This window comes from Balaenoptera borealis (genome assembly GCF_965194805.1).
Source record: "Balaenoptera borealis genome assembly, chromosome: 8".
Classification (NCBI taxonomy): Eukaryota; Metazoa; Chordata; class Mammalia; order Artiodactyla; family Balaenopteridae; genus Balaenoptera; species Balaenoptera borealis.
In genome coordinates, this window is record NC_138865.1 from 10,059,203 (window position 1) to 10,077,259 (window position 18,057).

Genomic DNA, 18,057 nt, shown 5'->3' on the forward strand with positions numbered 1-18,057 from the left:
GCCAAGGCACATAGAAGAAGTAAGTACAAATCCTCTCAGATTCAGGCCTCAAAGAAGTGCTGTAAGTAAAACCCCAAAGAATATGACCTCACAATCGAAAATCACAAAAAAGGGGATGAGTCACATGAAGGAGACTCTGCAGAAAGAAACAATAGAACCAGACCCCAAAACACTGCAAAACAGCAGAAATATCAGATAGGGATGGTAACAATAAATGTGTATCATACGTACAATAAAATTTTGAAAGATTACTCAAGGTTTGATGGAAGAAACAAGGGACTATCAAAAAAAATCCTTGTGGATATGAAAAAGAGCCAAATAGGGACTTCCTTGGCAGCCCAGTGGTTAAGACTCTGCACTTCCCATGCAAGAGGCGCGGGTTCAATCCCTGGTCGGGGAACTAAGATCCCATATGCCACATGGCACTGCTAAAAAAAAAAAAATTTTAAAAAAAAGAAAGAACCAAATAGGACAATAGAATTGAAAAGTATATTAATCTTATTGTGGTCATCACCTCATGATGGTTTGTAACAAATCGTTATGTTGTACACCTTAAACTTATACAGTGCTGCGTGTCAATTACATCTCAATAAAACTGGGGGGGGGGGAAGTATATTGAATTAAATCAGATACTCAATGGATGGGTGAAGAGAAAATGAGTGACGAAAAGTATACTAAAATTATTACCCAGAATGGAAAATATTGAAAAAAAGCTTTAAAGAAATATGAAAGCAAGATTAAGAGACATGGAAAGAGATACTGTATGATTCCATTTATATGAAGTTCAAAACTGATCCTGGAGCAGAAGACAGCCATCATTCTGGCAGCTGGGCACTCCTTCCCGCTCTGAGCCTCGCCCCAGCCTCCGGGGCCCAGCACACGCTCTGCCCTGCCCGCCCCCTGCCGCAGGTGCTCAGCCCCGGCAGAGAGCCTCCGCGGCCTCCGGGGTTTCCACTCCATCGCTCCAGGCTGGGAGGATTAGGCCGGGGAAGTGAGGGCAGATGCGGAAAGCAGGAAGTGCAGAGACGGGGCCAGGGCAGCAGAGCGCAGCAGAGACTACGGCGGAGCACGCCCCACCCCGACACCCTCCCCTCTGTGTCCTTCTGTGCCCGGCACTAAATGGCGCTTTGGAATCTTTTACCTGTTGTGCCCAGTTCTGCTCGAGCCCACCTGAGGAACATGTTTTGTATTTATCCTTGTTTACCGAAGACCAAACACCGGCTTGGAGGCAGTCTCGCTCCCCTACCTCTCCAGCTAGTGAGAATTTGCCCGTAGTCTGGTCTAGGCTTTTTATGTGTCTCAGCCACAGAGGAACTAAACCTCTGAGCTCTCCCTGGTCCAGCGATCCCTGCCAGGTGTAGCGCCTTTGTGGGGGGCGCTCCTCTTCTAACGGCTCATCTGGGAGCAGGTGTAACTTGTCTGGCCTCATTCCACGTGTGTCGCCTGTGCCCTGGGCCCACGTGGACCAGTTAGGCAGTCAGCAGGGAGATCCTCGAGCTCCAGCCAGCCTTTCCGCCCCAGAGAATCATGGAATGTGTTCCAAGAATATGGGGAATAAGAGTTCCCAACCCCAGGCTTGAGGGCACAGCTTTCTCTCATATGGCTTTGTGTTGTATTCTATGTTATTTTGCTACCTGATCATTCTAGTTTAAAAAAAAAAAAAAAAGACTCAGCAAAAATTAAGGAAATCTGAATAAAGGATAAACCCTGGTAATATAAAATGTATCAATATGGATCCATTAATCGGGACAAATGTACCATACTAATGTAAGATGTTAATAATAGGGGAAAACTATACGGGGGTATATGGGAATTCTGCACTGTCTTCGTACCTTCTATTTTAATATAAAGAGTTTGTTTTAAAGGTAAGCCATAGTGTTTAGCGATGCATACTTAGGTGATCAAAGTGTAAAGAAAAACAACAATGAAGTGAATACCATTAAAGACATGACAGTAACTGTATTCATCTCCTAGGGCTGCTGTAACAAACTACCACAAATTCAGTGGCTTTAAAAACCAGAAATTTACTCTCTCACAGCTCTGGAGGCTGGAAGTCTGAAATCAAGGTGTCAGCCGGGCATCCTCTCTCTGAAGGCTGTAGGGAACCACCTGTTCCATGCCCTTCCCTTAGTGCCTGGCCCTGCCGCAGTCCTCGGCCTTCCCTGGCTTGTAGACAATGCTCCATCATCACACAGCACTCTCCCCTCAAGTGTCTGTGCCTCTGGGTCTCTTCTTACAAGGACATCAGTCATAATGGACTGAGGGCCCACTGTACTCTACTATGACTTCATCTCAACTTGATTATATCTGCAAAGACCCTATTGCCAAATAAAGTCACATTCACACATTAACAGGGGTTAGGATTTAAACATATCTTTTGGCGGGTCACAATAAACAGCCTGCCCTCTGGCCTCAAAAATTTTGTCCTTCCTCTATGCAAAATACATTCATCCCAGCATCTCTTAAAACTCTTAACCCATTCCAGCCAGGATCAACACTAAGTCCAAAATCTCATCCAAATACAATCAACTCAGAAAGTCCCAAATCTCTTCTCAGTCGTCTAAATTGGATATGGTTAAGACTCTGGATACGGTCCATCCTGGGATAAAATTCCTGTCTATCTGTGGACATGTGAAACCTAGAGGACAATTATCTGTCTCAAAAATGCAATGGTGGGACAGGCATAAGATAGACATTCCATTTCAAAAGAGAGAGACAGGAAAGAAAAAGAGGCCATGCATCCCGAACAAGTCCAAACCCCAGCAGGGCAAGTCCCATTAGGTTTCCAGGCACAAGAGCAACCCTCTCTGTCCTCCTGACTGGGGGGGGCAGCAGCCCTCAGGAGGCGGCCCCGCCCTCCGGAGCCAAGGGGGTGTGGTCCTGCCTCTGGGCCCTTAGTGACCGCAGCAGCCCCACCAGCCTCTGAGCCATTCTTCCCATCACCGGAAGCGAGCAACACATTCTCAGCCAACTAGCTCTACCAGCCCACTTCCTGCTGGTAGAATCCCAGGAGTTCCTTCCTTCAGTTCGCCCTGTCTCTGTCCCCTTCGGTTCAAGCTCGCAGTGGTCCTGAGTTCTGGAAGCTGGAAGTCAGAAATCGAGGTGTTGGCAGGGCCCTGTGCTGCTCTGTGAGGGGCCCAGGAGGAATCGGTTCTACGCCGTGCTCTCTGGGGTTCCTTGGCTCACACACCACTCGCATCTCTGCCTCACGTCACACTCCCTGTGTGTGCGCCTCTGGGTCTCTCCTCCACCTCTCGTAGCAGGACACCAGCCATACGATTAAGGGCTCACCCTACTCCAGTTTGACTTCATTTCAACTTGACTATGTTTGCAAAGACCCTATTTACAGTTAAGATTACATACACAAGTACTGGGGTTAGGACTCAAACATATCTTTTTTTTTGCGGGGGCGGGGGTAGACACAATTCAACCCACAACAGTGATTAAAACTGGGGCTGAGGAAGGAGGTTGAGATTGGGAAGGGGCATGCAGGAGCTTCTGGGGTCCTGACACCCCATGTTTAATGGGTTGTTTTATAATAATTAAGCTGTGTACTTAAATTTTATGCCTTTTTCTATATGAGGATTATATTTTACAACTTAAAAGTTTGAAAAAAATAAAAAGTGAAGAAACAAGCAACCTGAAAATTTCTATAATCATTAAAGAAACTGAATCTATAGTTTAGTACCCTCCCACAAAAGACATGCAAAGCCCCAAAAGATGTCAAAGGTTGAGTTCCACCAAGCCTCCTAGAAAACACAATCCCAATTGCGCACAAACTCTTCCATAAAATAGAAAAAAAGGGGAACTTGCCCCAAACTCATATAATGAGACTAATTACAATTTTCGTACCGAAACCAGAAATAAATAATACTAGAAAGGAACTTCCCTGGTGGCGCAGTGGTTAAGAATTCGCCTGCCAATGCAGGGGACACAGGTTTGATCCCTGGTCCGGGAAGATCCCACATGCCACAGAGCAATGAAGCCCGTGCACCACAACTACTGAGTCTGTGCTCTAGAGGCCACGAGCCACAACTACTGAGCCCGTGTGCCACAACTACTGAAGCTCGTGCACCTAGAGACCATGCTCCACAACAAGAGAAGCAACCACAATGAGAAGCCTGCGCACCGCAATGAAGAGTAGCCCCCGCTCACCGCAACTAGGGAAAGCCCACGCACAGCAACGAAGACCCAATGCAATCAAAAATAAATAAATAAATAAATTTAAAAAAATAATAATAATACTAGAAAGGAAAATCATAGGCTCACTTACTCATGAACACAAATTCAAGTAATCCAAACAAAATACTGGAAAACCAAATCCAGAAAATTATTTATAAAAAGAACTGTGACCAAATGTGTTTATCCAAAGAAAGCATGAATGTCAACACAAGAGATTAAAGATAAAACACACGACTGTATCAATGGATAATAGGAAATGCACTCAATAACATTAAAGAATCATTCATAATAAAGATCCTTAGCTAATAAGGAATAGGAAGAAACTTCAATAAGCTAAAATGTAAAGCAAGCATCACACCTAATAGCACACTATCTGAAGCATCCCTTTAAAATCAGGAATAAAACCAAGATGCCCATCATCACCATTTCTATTCAATACTGTACTAGAGGTCCTGGCTACGATAAAAAATAAAATAAAATGGCTTATGAGGATTGGAAAGGAAAAAACAAAACAGTTCTTTGCATGAGAGATATATGACGGTCAACACAGAAAACCCATATCAATCAACAAAAATTTTTAAATGGAGTTTCAGCAAGTTTCCTAGATATAAGAAACAAATAGTTCTATAACAATGAAAGAAAATGTAACTTTTGGAAAATACCATTTAAAATATCAACAAAATATACAGAATACCTAGAAATAAGTCTAACAAAAGATGTTCAGAGACCTCTATTGTAAAATTATTGTGGAACTTTATAACCTGGGGATTATATAATATTCGATAATTTTAAAAAGATATCAATTTTTCCCATTTCACCTACAGATTCAATTCCTATCAAAATCCCAACTCTGTGTGTGTCTGTGTCTGTCTTGACAAGCTAATGATTCCAAAATTTATGTGGGAGGAGAAAGGGCCAAGAATAGGCAAGACACTCTTGAAATACAGGATTAAGTTAGAGGGGATTTGTCTTAGCAGAGACAAAAAAATATTTCTAAAGATATGACAATTAATGTGATTTTGGCACATGAACAAACTGGACCAACAGACCAGAATAAAAGAATCCTTAAATAGATCCATGTACACACAGACATTTGAACAATGACAGACCAGCACTGCAGATCACTGGGTATGGATGAACTAAGTGTGCAATGAAAACTGCTTAGGAGACAAAAATGAAATTGGGACCCTATCTCACATTATACACAAAAATCACTTCCACAAGGATTAATGATTTAAATACAACAGGGCAAAACCTAGAACTTTTAGAAGAGTATGGGGGAGAGCATCTGTAAGACTTTGGGACAATGAACATGAATAAACTATAGTTACAAGCATCAACACTGACTAAGCGCACAGATTGAGTTTTTTAAAAGCTAAATGCAGAGGAATGCTTATAGTTTGACTTCATTTACATAAAGTTTAAAAGTGCCAATCATTTAGCGATGAATACACATATGATAAAAGCATTTTTTTTAAGGGAGGAGGGGAAGGGGATTTTTAAAACAAAACTCAGGATAGCAATTATCTATGGAAGGAAGAAGCAGGCTGGGATTATGTCGGTACATATACAATAGATGGGTATTTAAAATGTTACACCTTATTTTCAGTATCATTTTTATTCCACGGGTATTTGTTTAAAGACGGTATGTATTTAAAGAATCATATATGACTATATATGTATGAAACACATGCTACTAGTTTAAAATACACAAATGAAATGCTATGCTTAAAAAAGGGGAAGAATATAACAAACAAGCAAACCCACCAGTTGTGTCAAATATTGACACTTTGCCCTATTTGTTTCAGATTACATATATATTTTTCTTCCTTTTTTTTTTTTTAAGAAACAAAACAATACAAATAGAGTTAGTCCTTGTGCCACCCTCCCTCCTTCCTTTCCTCTCCTGCTAGGTCATGGGGAACATGACCTTTAATTATACTTGATAAAATCAAACTTTCTTCAAAACAGATATCCCAATGTATACACCCACCAGCTCTGTATAGTATCTGCAATTTTAACACATCCTTACTAACACCTGGTACTATCACTTTCATTTTTGCCCATTTGATGTGTATAAACTACACCCCATTGTTTTAACTTACATTTCCCTGATTATTACAGAAGTTGAGCATGTTTATTAGTCATCTAGTCATTAGTCATCTAGGTTTCTACTTCATTGAAGTACTTTTCTACAAACTAAATGAATCAATTGAGTAGTCTTTTTTTCTCATTTGGAAATTTTTTCTGAGTATTAATTCTTTGTCATTTATCAGCATTGTAAATGTCCCAGTCTGTGGACATAGAGGTTTGCTGAACAAAGGTTTGAATTTTAATATATTCAAACCAATCAATCTTTTCCTCTATATTTTGCACTTTTCATCTCTCTTGGTCTATGATCACAAAAATACTTCTGTACTTTTTGTTAGAAGTTTTAAAGCTTGCATTCACATTTGGTTGATTAACCCATCTGGAATTTACTTTGTGTATGGTATGATGACATGTATTTCTGTTTCATACAGAAAACCAATTATCCCAACATTCATTTGTAGATGCCACCTTTATCATGTAGCAAGTTTCCGCACAGGCGTGGGTCTGTGTCTGGGCTCTGCTTTGTACCACTGATTTATCTGTCAACCCCTGTGCCAATATCACCTTGTCCTAGTTATGTATTTTATTACCATGTCATGATTTCTGACAAGGCAAATCCACATCTTCTTCACTGGTGTCTTGGCTATTCTGGTCCTTTGCCTTTTGATACAAGTTTGAGGATCTGTGTGTCAAGTTTCACTCCAAGCCAAATTAAACCAAATAAAGTACCCTAATAGGATTCTGATTAGAGTTACACTGACATTTTAGATTTGGGGAGAACTGCTATCCTGATGATATGAATGTGGATGTGGTCTCTATCTCCATTTATTTAGTGGGTAACCTTATCTTACTACTGACTTCATTGGGGATCTTCTAAACTTTCACGATTCAGCGTGATGTTTGCTGTAGTATTCAGGTTTTCAATAAATTCTGGAAATTCTCATATTTTTCAAGACCGCCCCTCCCACTTTCTCTCTACTCTTCCCTTCCTGGTTTTATGTTACACCTTCTCCTTACAACCTCCATGTCTCTCTCTCTTTAATTAATTAATTTATTTATTTATTTTTGGCTGTGTTGGGTGTTCATTGCTGCTCTAGTTGCGGTGAGCAGGGGCTACTCTTCGTTGCGGTGCGCGAGCTTCTCATTGCAGTGGCTTCTCTCGTTGCAGAGCACAGGCTCTAGGCGCGCGGGCTTCAGTAGTTGTGGCACGTGGGCTTAGTAGCTGTGGCTCGCGGGCTCTAGAGCGCAGGCTCAGTAGTTGTGGTGCATGGGCTTAGTTGCTCCATGGCATGTGGGATCTTTCCAGACCAGGGCTCGAACCCGTGTCCCCTGCATTGGCAGGCAGATTCTTAACCACTATGCCACCAGGGAAGCCCCTCCATGTCTCTTAACCTTTCTTATTTTCCATCTCTTTATATCTTATATCTCTGTAATACTTTCTTGGAAATTTCTTCACATTTATCTTATAGGCCATTAATTTTGTCTTCAGCTAAGTCTTATCTTTTTATCCCATTCACAGAGATTTTCATTTTAATAACTATAATTTTCATTTCCAGTAGTTCTATTTAGGTCTTTCAAACCTGTTTGTTCTGTTTTCTTTCTGAATATGTCTGTCTTTTCCTGAATAATTTTACAATTATTATTACTATTATAAATTGAGAAAAAAATTAAAATTGAATGGCCCATCCAGTTAATTATAGCTGAAGAATAATCATCACATACAGCCAATATCAGCCATCAGAAGCCAGGTCTCTAGAGTTGAAACTGAGGAGTGACCATGATCACAGGCCAGGCTCCAAGGGACACACCTCAGAGACAAAACTCTGAGGGAGTCACAACCCCCAGAGGTCCCTTCACAGGACCCCACCGGTCGCCTTCCTTCACCCTCCCACCCATCGGCAGTTCTCTAGAGCCCTTCCAGTTTACAATGAGTCACTTACTACTATTCCCACCAGCTTTCACTGAAGCAGGAGACAGATGTCAAGGACTTAGAGAAGGATATAATCAAACAGCATCTATGTCCAGTATTCTACTTTGTTCTCCCCGTACCTAAAAATCTTCCTCCTCATCTCAGATGCCAGCATTTAATCTCAGGGGGAATAACCCCTTAACCTGCAAATGACTCCACTTTGGCACAAAAAAGTTATTTTATACTGTTGTTTTCACTGAAGCAGTGGTTTCCAAATAAACGTTTTTAATCATGTAACCCATCAGTAAAAAATTTTGAGATTGCAACCCCAGTGTATTTATTTTAAAAATATATATATATATAATATTTATATATTACATAATAAAACATACAAAAAATTAAGAGGAATAAAGTAACAACTATAAGCTGAAGCTTGAATATTTACTTAAGCAATACCATGGACTATATTTTACACGGGAACATTCCAGGTAATTTTAGTCTAAGAGAAGTTATGCTTAGTAACAGTAAGGAAAATCATTAATAGATGTTGAGAACTTACTCAACATTAATATTAAGATGCTTACCTATGCGTCCTCTCTCTACTTCCTTATCCCCTAAGCCAGCCATCTATCTTCTCAATGCTTTATGAGTTTTTAATCTTTTATTCTGAATGAAGCCTATTTACATTCTAGATCTTTCTCCTCCTCAAAAAGATAACAGTACATTATTCAAAGCAATAATATGAAATTAACTCCCTGTTTATTTAGTCAATATTGTTAAGATATTAACATTATTGAAAGAATACTGGTATCATATAAAACAGTCATGCCTTCCTAATTATAACAAGGGAGGGGACAGTGACAATTTGAAGTATTTAAAGCAAAAAAAAATTACTATTTTATAACATAAAATAGTACATATACCTGATAAAATTAGGTAAGTTAATGAAAATATTTAGCTTAACTGGTTCTATAATATGAAGTAAATAACTGGACTCAGAATTTGAGGGAATTAACTCAGAATTTGAAGACAGGCTCAACTTATTGAGCCTTTGATTTTAAAAAGTCATCCTAATCTTGAACTGTTCTTATATTTCCATAAGATCAAGAAAATGCAGAGGCTACTTACTTTTCAAGTTTTCACTTGGGAAGAATTATGTATACCATGTGCAAATTATTTCCATCTCACTCTCTACACTGAAGAGATGTTTAATGAAACACTGGCCTAATAATATAACAAACACGCTTCCATGAAGATGAAAAATACACCATGTCTGTGAGTGCTTCAAGTGACTGATGATATTATTAGGTATCTAATCCCTCATATACTTTAAATTCTCATGGATAATGTTTTCTGATCTACTAGGGCGGTATAAATAGAAAGCATACATCTTGGCTGGAGTCCAGTCCCTGGCTACACAAGAAAGGATAAGTAAAGAATAGAAAATTGCACTAGTCATTAATTTCTAAGACCCTTGCCTCCCTACCTTAAAGTTTACAAAGAAGTGTGCTTTTCATTGTTTAATATCAGATCTACCACTGTACCTGGAAAACATGCTATTTTTATATAAAAAATACTATCATCATTCACAGTTTTAAAAAACACACACACAATCTGGTGCATCATTTTGCTAATTATTCTTCTTTTGTGAGGCTTTAGCAGAAGGCTAAGGAGTCAAAGAAACCATGGGGTAATTCAGGAGTTAAGTTATAACCCTGAGCCACACTAGTGGTTACTCAGTCTAGAACTTACTTTCAAAATCTAAGAAGAATGAAATATGCACCCAATTATTATTTACTCATTGGACTAATGATATCCATGAAGGTAAACTTATTATTTTATAAAATTAAATAATACACCTTTTTGACAATAACCTAAGGATACCAGGTGTGAATCCATAGCATAAACACTGACAGAGCCTAGTCATAAATACTATTAATTTGAATGGACAGATTCTCTAGTATTAATTGTTACAAGGCCTTTACCAGGCCTACCCTAACCCTCACCAGGGGACCTTTCACTTGTCTGAATCTGCAGTAATGACAGAGAGGGTGATGGAACTGGTCTTTCTGTGCACTGAGTATGAAATTGGTTATATTATGGTCAAATCTATTCACCAACTCAAAGACAAAAAACAGAACTCAAACATCTAGAATTTTGAGGGTACTTTTGTTTTTGTGTAAATACCTTATAAAGTACTTATGTGCCAGGCACTATTCTTAGAGCTTTACACACCTTAATTGAGAAATTCTTAAACTGTGTGTGCCATGGACACCGCTGCCACTCTGGTTTGGCAATCTGGTGAAGCCTGTGCACTCCTCAAATGCTTTTAAATGCATAAAATATGTGAGATTACAAAGGAAACAAGTTATACTGAAATATAGAAATATGTGCACTCTTTTATTATTTTATCTTATTAAGTAACAAGATCTAGGGTAAAGTTAATAACTACCGTAATTTCAAAGCAGTGATGAACATAAACAATACTTCGAGATGTGGCAACAAATGTAACGTGATATGAAAATACCTGTGAGCTCTGCTGGTGACAGATCACAGTTACTGCAAATACTCTTATGAATTATAGCCTGTTTCATAACTGATAAAAAGGATAAACTCCAGTTCGAGATTAGTGAAAATTAAAGATGCAACATTTTTCCCATTCAAGTTCCAAACCCTCTGATTTCTATCCACTTACGCCTACGAAGTGAAGAGCCGCTGTTATGAACAGCTAATTTAACCCTAAGATGATCCTCTTTAGTTGGTGGCTTCATCGTCACCGTTTTATGGATGAGGACTCTGAGGTATGGGTGAGTTACCCACCGCACAACTACAAAGTAAGTGAATTAAGTACACGTGTGCCCCCAGTCCCGTAAGTGGGCGGACCTCACCTTGATGGGGGGTTTCCGAGTGATGTGGGAGACGAGGAAGTTCATGGCGATGTCCTCACAGTTGATGTATTCGTCCACCATGTCTCGGATGGCCTGGGGCATCACGTAAGAATACAGGTAGGCATAATACTGTCAGGGGCAGAAACAGAATCACATACTTTGTCAGAGGCCACAGTTCTTTAGCTTTCAGCAAAAATATGCTCGGAAGGAAGGGTGTTGTGGTGGGAGGTGGGGTATGGCAATCACCGAGAAGCACCACTGGCATTTAGGGAGTCGGGTCCAGGGACGCTGAACACCCTGCAAGGCAGGCCTTCTGCAGTGAAGAATTAGCCCGTCCAAACTGCCCTTATCCCCCCCTTTGAGAATCAAAACGTCGTGTAATCTCCTTGGTACCACAGTGATTCTGCAACAATCTAAAGATTTATCACATTAGGTGGGACACTAGTTGAACCGTGTTCTCTCTGACAAAGGCAAGAAGGGACACGCAAGGGGGAAAGCCTGGTTATCTTCTCAGACCTCAGTAAGTCACTGAGCCATGAGACGTCCGATCCCTCCGTGCCTCACTTCTCACTATTGGCACCGGCTACCCCCTGCTCCAAGCCACCATCACCTCTGGCCCGCATTATTCATACAGTCCCCTAAATAGCCTCCCCGCTGCCATACTTTCCTCCCTACAGTCCATCCTCAGCACAGCAGAGCGATCGTGTTAAAACACAAGTCCAACTGAGCTCATCTCTCCTTTACTCCAAACCCCTCAATGGCTTCTCATCTCACTCAGAGTAAAAGCCTAAGTTCTGAAAATGCCCTGCAAGGCCCACAGAATGGTCTGCGCTAGCTCAAACCTGCCAGTGAATGTCGACTGCTAAATTTTCAGAGGTTTTGTGAGACTATTTAAGAATTCTGTGAGCTTGTTATGAAAAGTAGCCATTATTAAAAATATAATTACATATACTTAAAATTAAGTTATACTAAATGTTATATTAAAAGCCAATAAATACCTAAAGCTCATCACTTCTTAATTAACTAATTAATACATTTTACAATTACTTATTACATTTACTGTCATCTTTTTTTTGTTTTTTAATTGTTTGGTCATGCCTCATGGCATGCGGGATCCTAGTTCCCTAACCAGGGATCAAACCCGTGCCCCCTGCAGTCGAAGTGCAGTGTCTTAACCACTGTACCGCCAGGGATGTCCCACATTAGCTGTCATCTTGAGGCTGTTTATGTCTATCATATCCGTATGGTGAAAATACTATATCACTGGCATGGACCTGCCCATCTCTTCCAAACACCATGTTCATTGACTCATACTGATAACTTGAACTCAGCCATGGTAAGAATATTTACACCACAGAAATGGGCAAATGCCGTGAAACAGAGCAAATGTTAATGGTGATGTGTTGCAACATGCTGACGATGAACAGGTGAGGTGCCTAATAAAAGTGATTTACGTATCTTACCACCTTAAATAGTAGAATCTATATAGCGAAATAATCATAAAATTTTTGTACCACAAAGTGTTTTGCTGGTTATCTTGTGGCAAAGTACTTAAGAGATGGTGAACTTAAAAGATGAATTACACATTTTTCTTTTACAAAAAGACAGGTGATTAAAATCTGTGTACCCTTTAAATGGTCAGTGATTGTCATCAGTATGCTAATGAGAATATTTATTCATTGAATACAATCCATATCTTTATCAAGGGAAACGTGACATCATAAAAGGAAAAAGAAAGAACTGACTTAAAAATATATGGAGAAAGCGTTATGAAAACAAATGTTTAGAAGTATTTCCACTATTATGTGATTTTTTCATGCCAAAAATCATTTTTAAAATATAGAAAAACTTTTGTAACCTGTTTAAAAATCTTCTAAATGAAAAGTTTCAGTGAATTTAGAACCTACTCTAAAATATAAAAATGTAACACCTTCTCATTAGTTTGCTAAAAAAAACTGAACACATTGTAGAAGATGGAAATTCTAGTCCAATTTCAACAAAATGCTACCAAATTGGTGGGTAAGTATCACAACTTAGGAAGCATGGCAATAAGGTATGTCTTCCAGGGGCAGTGATTAAAACCAAGTATCAGAAATATGCTTAATTTTGGATATATATACACTACCAAATGTAAAATAGATAGCTGGTGGGGAAGCAGCCGCATAGCACAGGGAGATCAGTTCGGTGCTTTGTGTCCACCTAGAGGGGTGGGATAGGGAGGGTGGGAGGGAGACGCAAGAGGGAGGGGATATGGGGATATATGTATACATATAGCTGATTCACTTTGTTATAAAGCAGAAACTAACACAACACTGTAAAGCAATTATACTCCAATAAAGATGTTAAATTTAAAAAAAAAATGCTTAATTTAGAAATAGACCTCTGAGTTGCCATAATACAGTGTCAAATCAAGATTTTCAAAAATAATAAAGCATATTCAATCATATTGCTTTCACTAAAATTTAAGAATTTAGTGAGAATATTATTTTGAAACTGTTTCATCTTTATCTCAACCTTATAAAAATTTCTATAAGTATAGTAGTACGCATATTATAATTTATAAATAAATATATACATTTGTGAGATACCAGAGCATTTTACTGATAGGCACTTAGGATAAAAAAAAAATACTTGATTGCTCTAGATTAGGGATGACCAACTTAGCTGCTTTCAAGGGCCAAACAAGGAAGGCAAATAGATAATAAACATGCTAAAGAAATGGGTGTAAGAAAAATACAGTCATGGGACAGATAAGCACACACGTGTCCTCCTCCAGGGAACAGTGGCTACGCAGCTCCAGCCAGCGGGTGCCAGGCAGGAACCCTGCTCCAGTAGGACCTGATCTTCATTTTCACTGAGGTCCAGATCTTTTTGTAAAATTCTCTGGTTTTTAAAACCTGGCAGAGTATGGGACGGCACCAGGGGGCTAAATAAACATCTGTAACCACAGAAGGCTTCAGGGCAGCTAGTTTTTAAACCTTGCCTTAGATTTTCAAAGAGAAAAAACAACAAACCTAAGTTTTATTAAGTCAATTATTTATTACTTAACAGTAAAGGGATCTGGGACTTCCCTGGCAGTCCAGTGGTTAAGACTCTCTGCTTCCACTGCAGGGGTTGCGGATTCGATCCCTGGTTGGGGAACTAAGATCCCACAAGCTGCGCAGCGTGGCCAAAAAAAAAAAAAAAAACACGAAAAGACAAAAAAAAAAAAAAAAAGTAAAGGGATCTGACTATTGTCATTTTTAAAGAGCAATCAGAGATTTGATAAGGTAGACTTTCCAGAAGACAAGTAAATTCTCACGGTGTGAGTATGCACTGCTAAAACTGGGGGCTCTTTCTCAAATGACCAGTGTAAAAATAAATGACTCCTAGTTAGGTGTGGTTTCTCAGCCCGATGCTTTCCAATTCTACTCGCAATCCCCAGCCCAACCAAAGCCCACAAGTTTGGAAAATAATCATGAGAGCCAAGTTCAAGAATGGGATGAGCATATCAGCTTCACACATTAAATTTTAAAAAGAAAAAAAAAACCGAGAGTTTAATGACCTCCTAAGGCTGGTTCAAAATGTTCCTGGTAAGATGACTTTTAAGGTAAAACTGAGGAGACTTGCAAGATGCCACCTCTGAGATGTGAAATATATGAGGGACAAAAGATTTGAAGGTGGGGTGGGGGGAGAGATAATCAGCTTTTTGGGGAAAAGTTCAGTTTGAAGTACCAGAGGGACATACAGGGGATGTCCTGAAAACAATTAAATACACGAGTAAAGCTCTCAAGGAAAGGCCATGGCTGGAATATAAGGACGGAAATCACCAGCTTACGGATGCTGAGAAAAGCCACAAGACATGGAGAGTACAAGAGAACATTTAAGGAAAACACAAAGTAAGAAGAGCACTAGACAGCTATATATAAAATAATCAACAAGGACCTACTGTATAGCACAGGGAACTCTAACTCAGTATTCTGTAATAACCTATATGGGAAAAGAATCTGAAAAAGAATAGATATATGTATATGTATAACTGAATCACTTTGCTGTACACCTGAAACTAAAACATTGTAAATCAACTTATGCCAATATAAAATAAAAATTAAATTAAAAAAAGAAGAGCACCAGACAGAAGTAGAACCCTGTGATACTTCAACAATTACAGGGAGACAGTGTGCTGGATAGGTCTTCCAGGAGGGCATGGAGTGGAGATCAGGATGATGGGCCAGGTGCTAACATCTTTGATGACCATGAAGGATGATTAGTAGGAGGCTGGCAGATGGAGCAACAAGACAGACACCATGAACCTCAAATGAGATCTTACATGACAGGTGAGAAGTAACTGTCTAGAAGTGTCACCAGTAAGCAGTGAAAATGGTTCTCTACACCTTGCTCCAAAGTACAAATCGGGGGAAACGAGTAGCCTCAATCACTGGCCCTGGAAGGAATAAAAGGAAAGCACTGTCCTCAGAGACAAGTCAGGTTTCAATCAGATCAAGGAGATGGAGGAGGTACTCTGTGAAGCGGGGGGGTGTGGGCGGTTTGGCGATCTCAAAATAGGGATTCTTCAGAACCCAGAGGGAGGACTTGGGAGGGAAGGTATAGAGCAGCAATATCCAACAGAAATACACTGTGAGTCACAACTGTCATTTTAAATTTTCTAGTAGCCATGTTTTTAAGAAATAAAAAGAAACAGTAAAATTAATTTGTAATATATTTTATTTAACCCAGTGTATCCAAAATAATTGCACTTTCACATACAATCAATATAAAAAATTACTGAGATAGTTTACACTCTTTCTTTCACGCTAAGTTTTCAAAGTCTGCTATGTACTTTATACGTGGAGCACATCTCAACGCTGACTAGTCACATTTCAAGCGCTCAGCAGCCACATGTGGCCAGTGGCTACTTTACAGAATAGATGACAGGTAGAGGGAAGATGAGTCAGGAGCAAGGAAACAGAACAGTTCAGCGACAACAGTACAGGAGAGGAGTCATGACTGCAAGGACTTGCACAGTGAATTTTCAGCGAAAACCAGGATGTGAGGCAACATGACAATTAAAAGCTCTAAGGAATCAAATAGAACTTGCAGAGCCCCAACAGACAGAGGTTTGTGGTGGGGCTTGGGATAGAGGTGGCTGAGTCAGAAGAGGGCCAGGTTCAGCCTTCTGCTGACCAGGTCACGTCTGGAATGGTTGTGGGGAAACTGGACCCCATTTTGGCCCAATGCCCTCAATTTTACAGAGGGAGAGCCAGTGCCCGGGAAGATATACTGATTTTCCTATTGACCCATGTGCAATTATACAGGCAGCCTTCTCATCCGGACTTTTTATTCTAGCGTTGCTCTAATCATCTTGATCACTGTGTTTAAAAATAGAAATAACTTAATTCTAGCAGAGAAGGAATATATGAGAAGCATTAGCAGAGCTAACTTTAAAGCAGCATTTCACTGCCCCACAAAGGCTCAACTCCTACCAAGTTCATGCCAATCCTACCAGCTTTTTCTTACCTTGTGGAAGAAGGCAGCACCTGTCAGCACCATGGACAGCTCACAGGAGTAGTTGGAGTTGTAGAGCCAGGACTGATGAGGGATGTCCCACGCGTGGTAACGGCCAGGGAAACCCACAATGCGGTCCCGCGCTTCTCTCCACACCCTCAAAAAACACAAGTATATGCACACTCCTGAGTACAAAGCTCTAAGGTTATCAGAAACGTTTAAAATTATTGCCTCTATTTTGCAGACGCTGACTTTTTGAGCTGTTACTTCTTTAAAAAAAAAAAAAACAAAAAACTGTATATACCAAATCAATCACAAGATAAAAAGGATAAAAACAAACAGTGTCAGGAATTCCCTGCGGTCCAGTGGTTGGGACTCCGTGCTTTCACTGCTGAGGGCGCAGGTTCAATCCCTGGTTGAGGAACTAAGATCCCACAAGCCACATGGCCATAAAAAAATAAACAAACAGTGTCACCCACAGCTTCCTTAATAAGTACCTGCTTATTGATCCTCTAACTTCTGGCAGCCAGCATCTCTCCAGCCCTTATAGAAGGAAAAAGTTGGAATAACACAGAAAGGATCTAAGGATCTAAGGAGTCTAAGGCATTAAAGGTCTCCAGAATGGGATAAGTACAGCAATCTGCTAAGAAGCAGGAAGAAGATGATTTTTATATCTATTTATTTTTAATCTTATTTAATTTCTAAAAGTTTTATTTTTAATGTGTACGACATATTAGGACTTATATATAATTTATGTGTATGGCATACTTAACTTCTCTTTTACTGAGCGGGTACACTATAAAAAAAAGCTTAGAGGGGACTTCCCTGGCGGTCCAGTGGATAAGACTGTGCGCTTCCACTGCAGAGGACTGGGGTTGGATCCCTGGTTGGGGAACTAGGATCCCACAAGCCGCATGGCACGGCCGGGAAAAAAAAAAAAAAAAAGCTTAGAGACCACTGGTCTAAACAGGAGACTGCTGCCTGGAGTTAGGTACAACAGTCTTAATTCCTGATTTGAGCAGAGCTCAGGTAGAAACCTACAGCATGAAAAGAAGTGGTCTACAGAACCATACAAATGAAAGACTTCATAAATGCAAGAAATAATTGAGAATTCAACGTTTCCAGGATAAACTTTTATAACATCCTCAAATTTTTTTTTAAATTTATTTATTTTATTTATTTTTGGCTGCGTTGGGTCTTCGTTGCTGTGCACGGACTTTCTCTAGTTGCGGCGAGCGGGGGCTACTCTTCGTTGCGGTGTGTAGACTTCTCATTGCGGTGGCTTCTCTTGTTGCGGAGCGCGGGCTCTAGGCGCGCGGGCTTCAGTAGTTGTGGCACACGGGCTCAGCAGTTGTGGCTCGCGGGCTCCAGAGCACAGGCTCAGCAATTGTGGCGCACGGGCTTAGTCGCTCCGCGGCATGTGGGATCTTCCCGGACCAGGGCTCGAACCCGTGTCCCCTGCATCGGCAGGCAGACTCCCAACCACTGCGCCACCAGGGAAGC

At 40.2% G+C, this 18,057-nt stretch overlaps 1 protein-coding gene across 2 annotated transcripts in view; it reads right to left on the reverse strand.

Moving 5' to 3' along the window:
- Positions 1-18,057, reverse strand: part of EXTL3 (exostosin like glycosyltransferase 3) — a 64,630-nt gene that overhangs the window by 4,141 nt on the left and 42,432 nt on the right. For both annotated transcript variants that reach the window (XM_082402774.1, XM_082402773.1), the window contains 2 exons: positions 16,567-16,711; positions 11,071-11,199 (listed from right to left, as the gene is read on the reverse strand). In XM_082402774.1, coding sequence (XP_082258900.1) covers positions 11,071-11,199; positions 16,567-16,711 — 274 coding nt within the window. The remainder of the gene's footprint in view (positions 1-11,070; positions 11,200-16,566; positions 16,712-18,057) is intronic.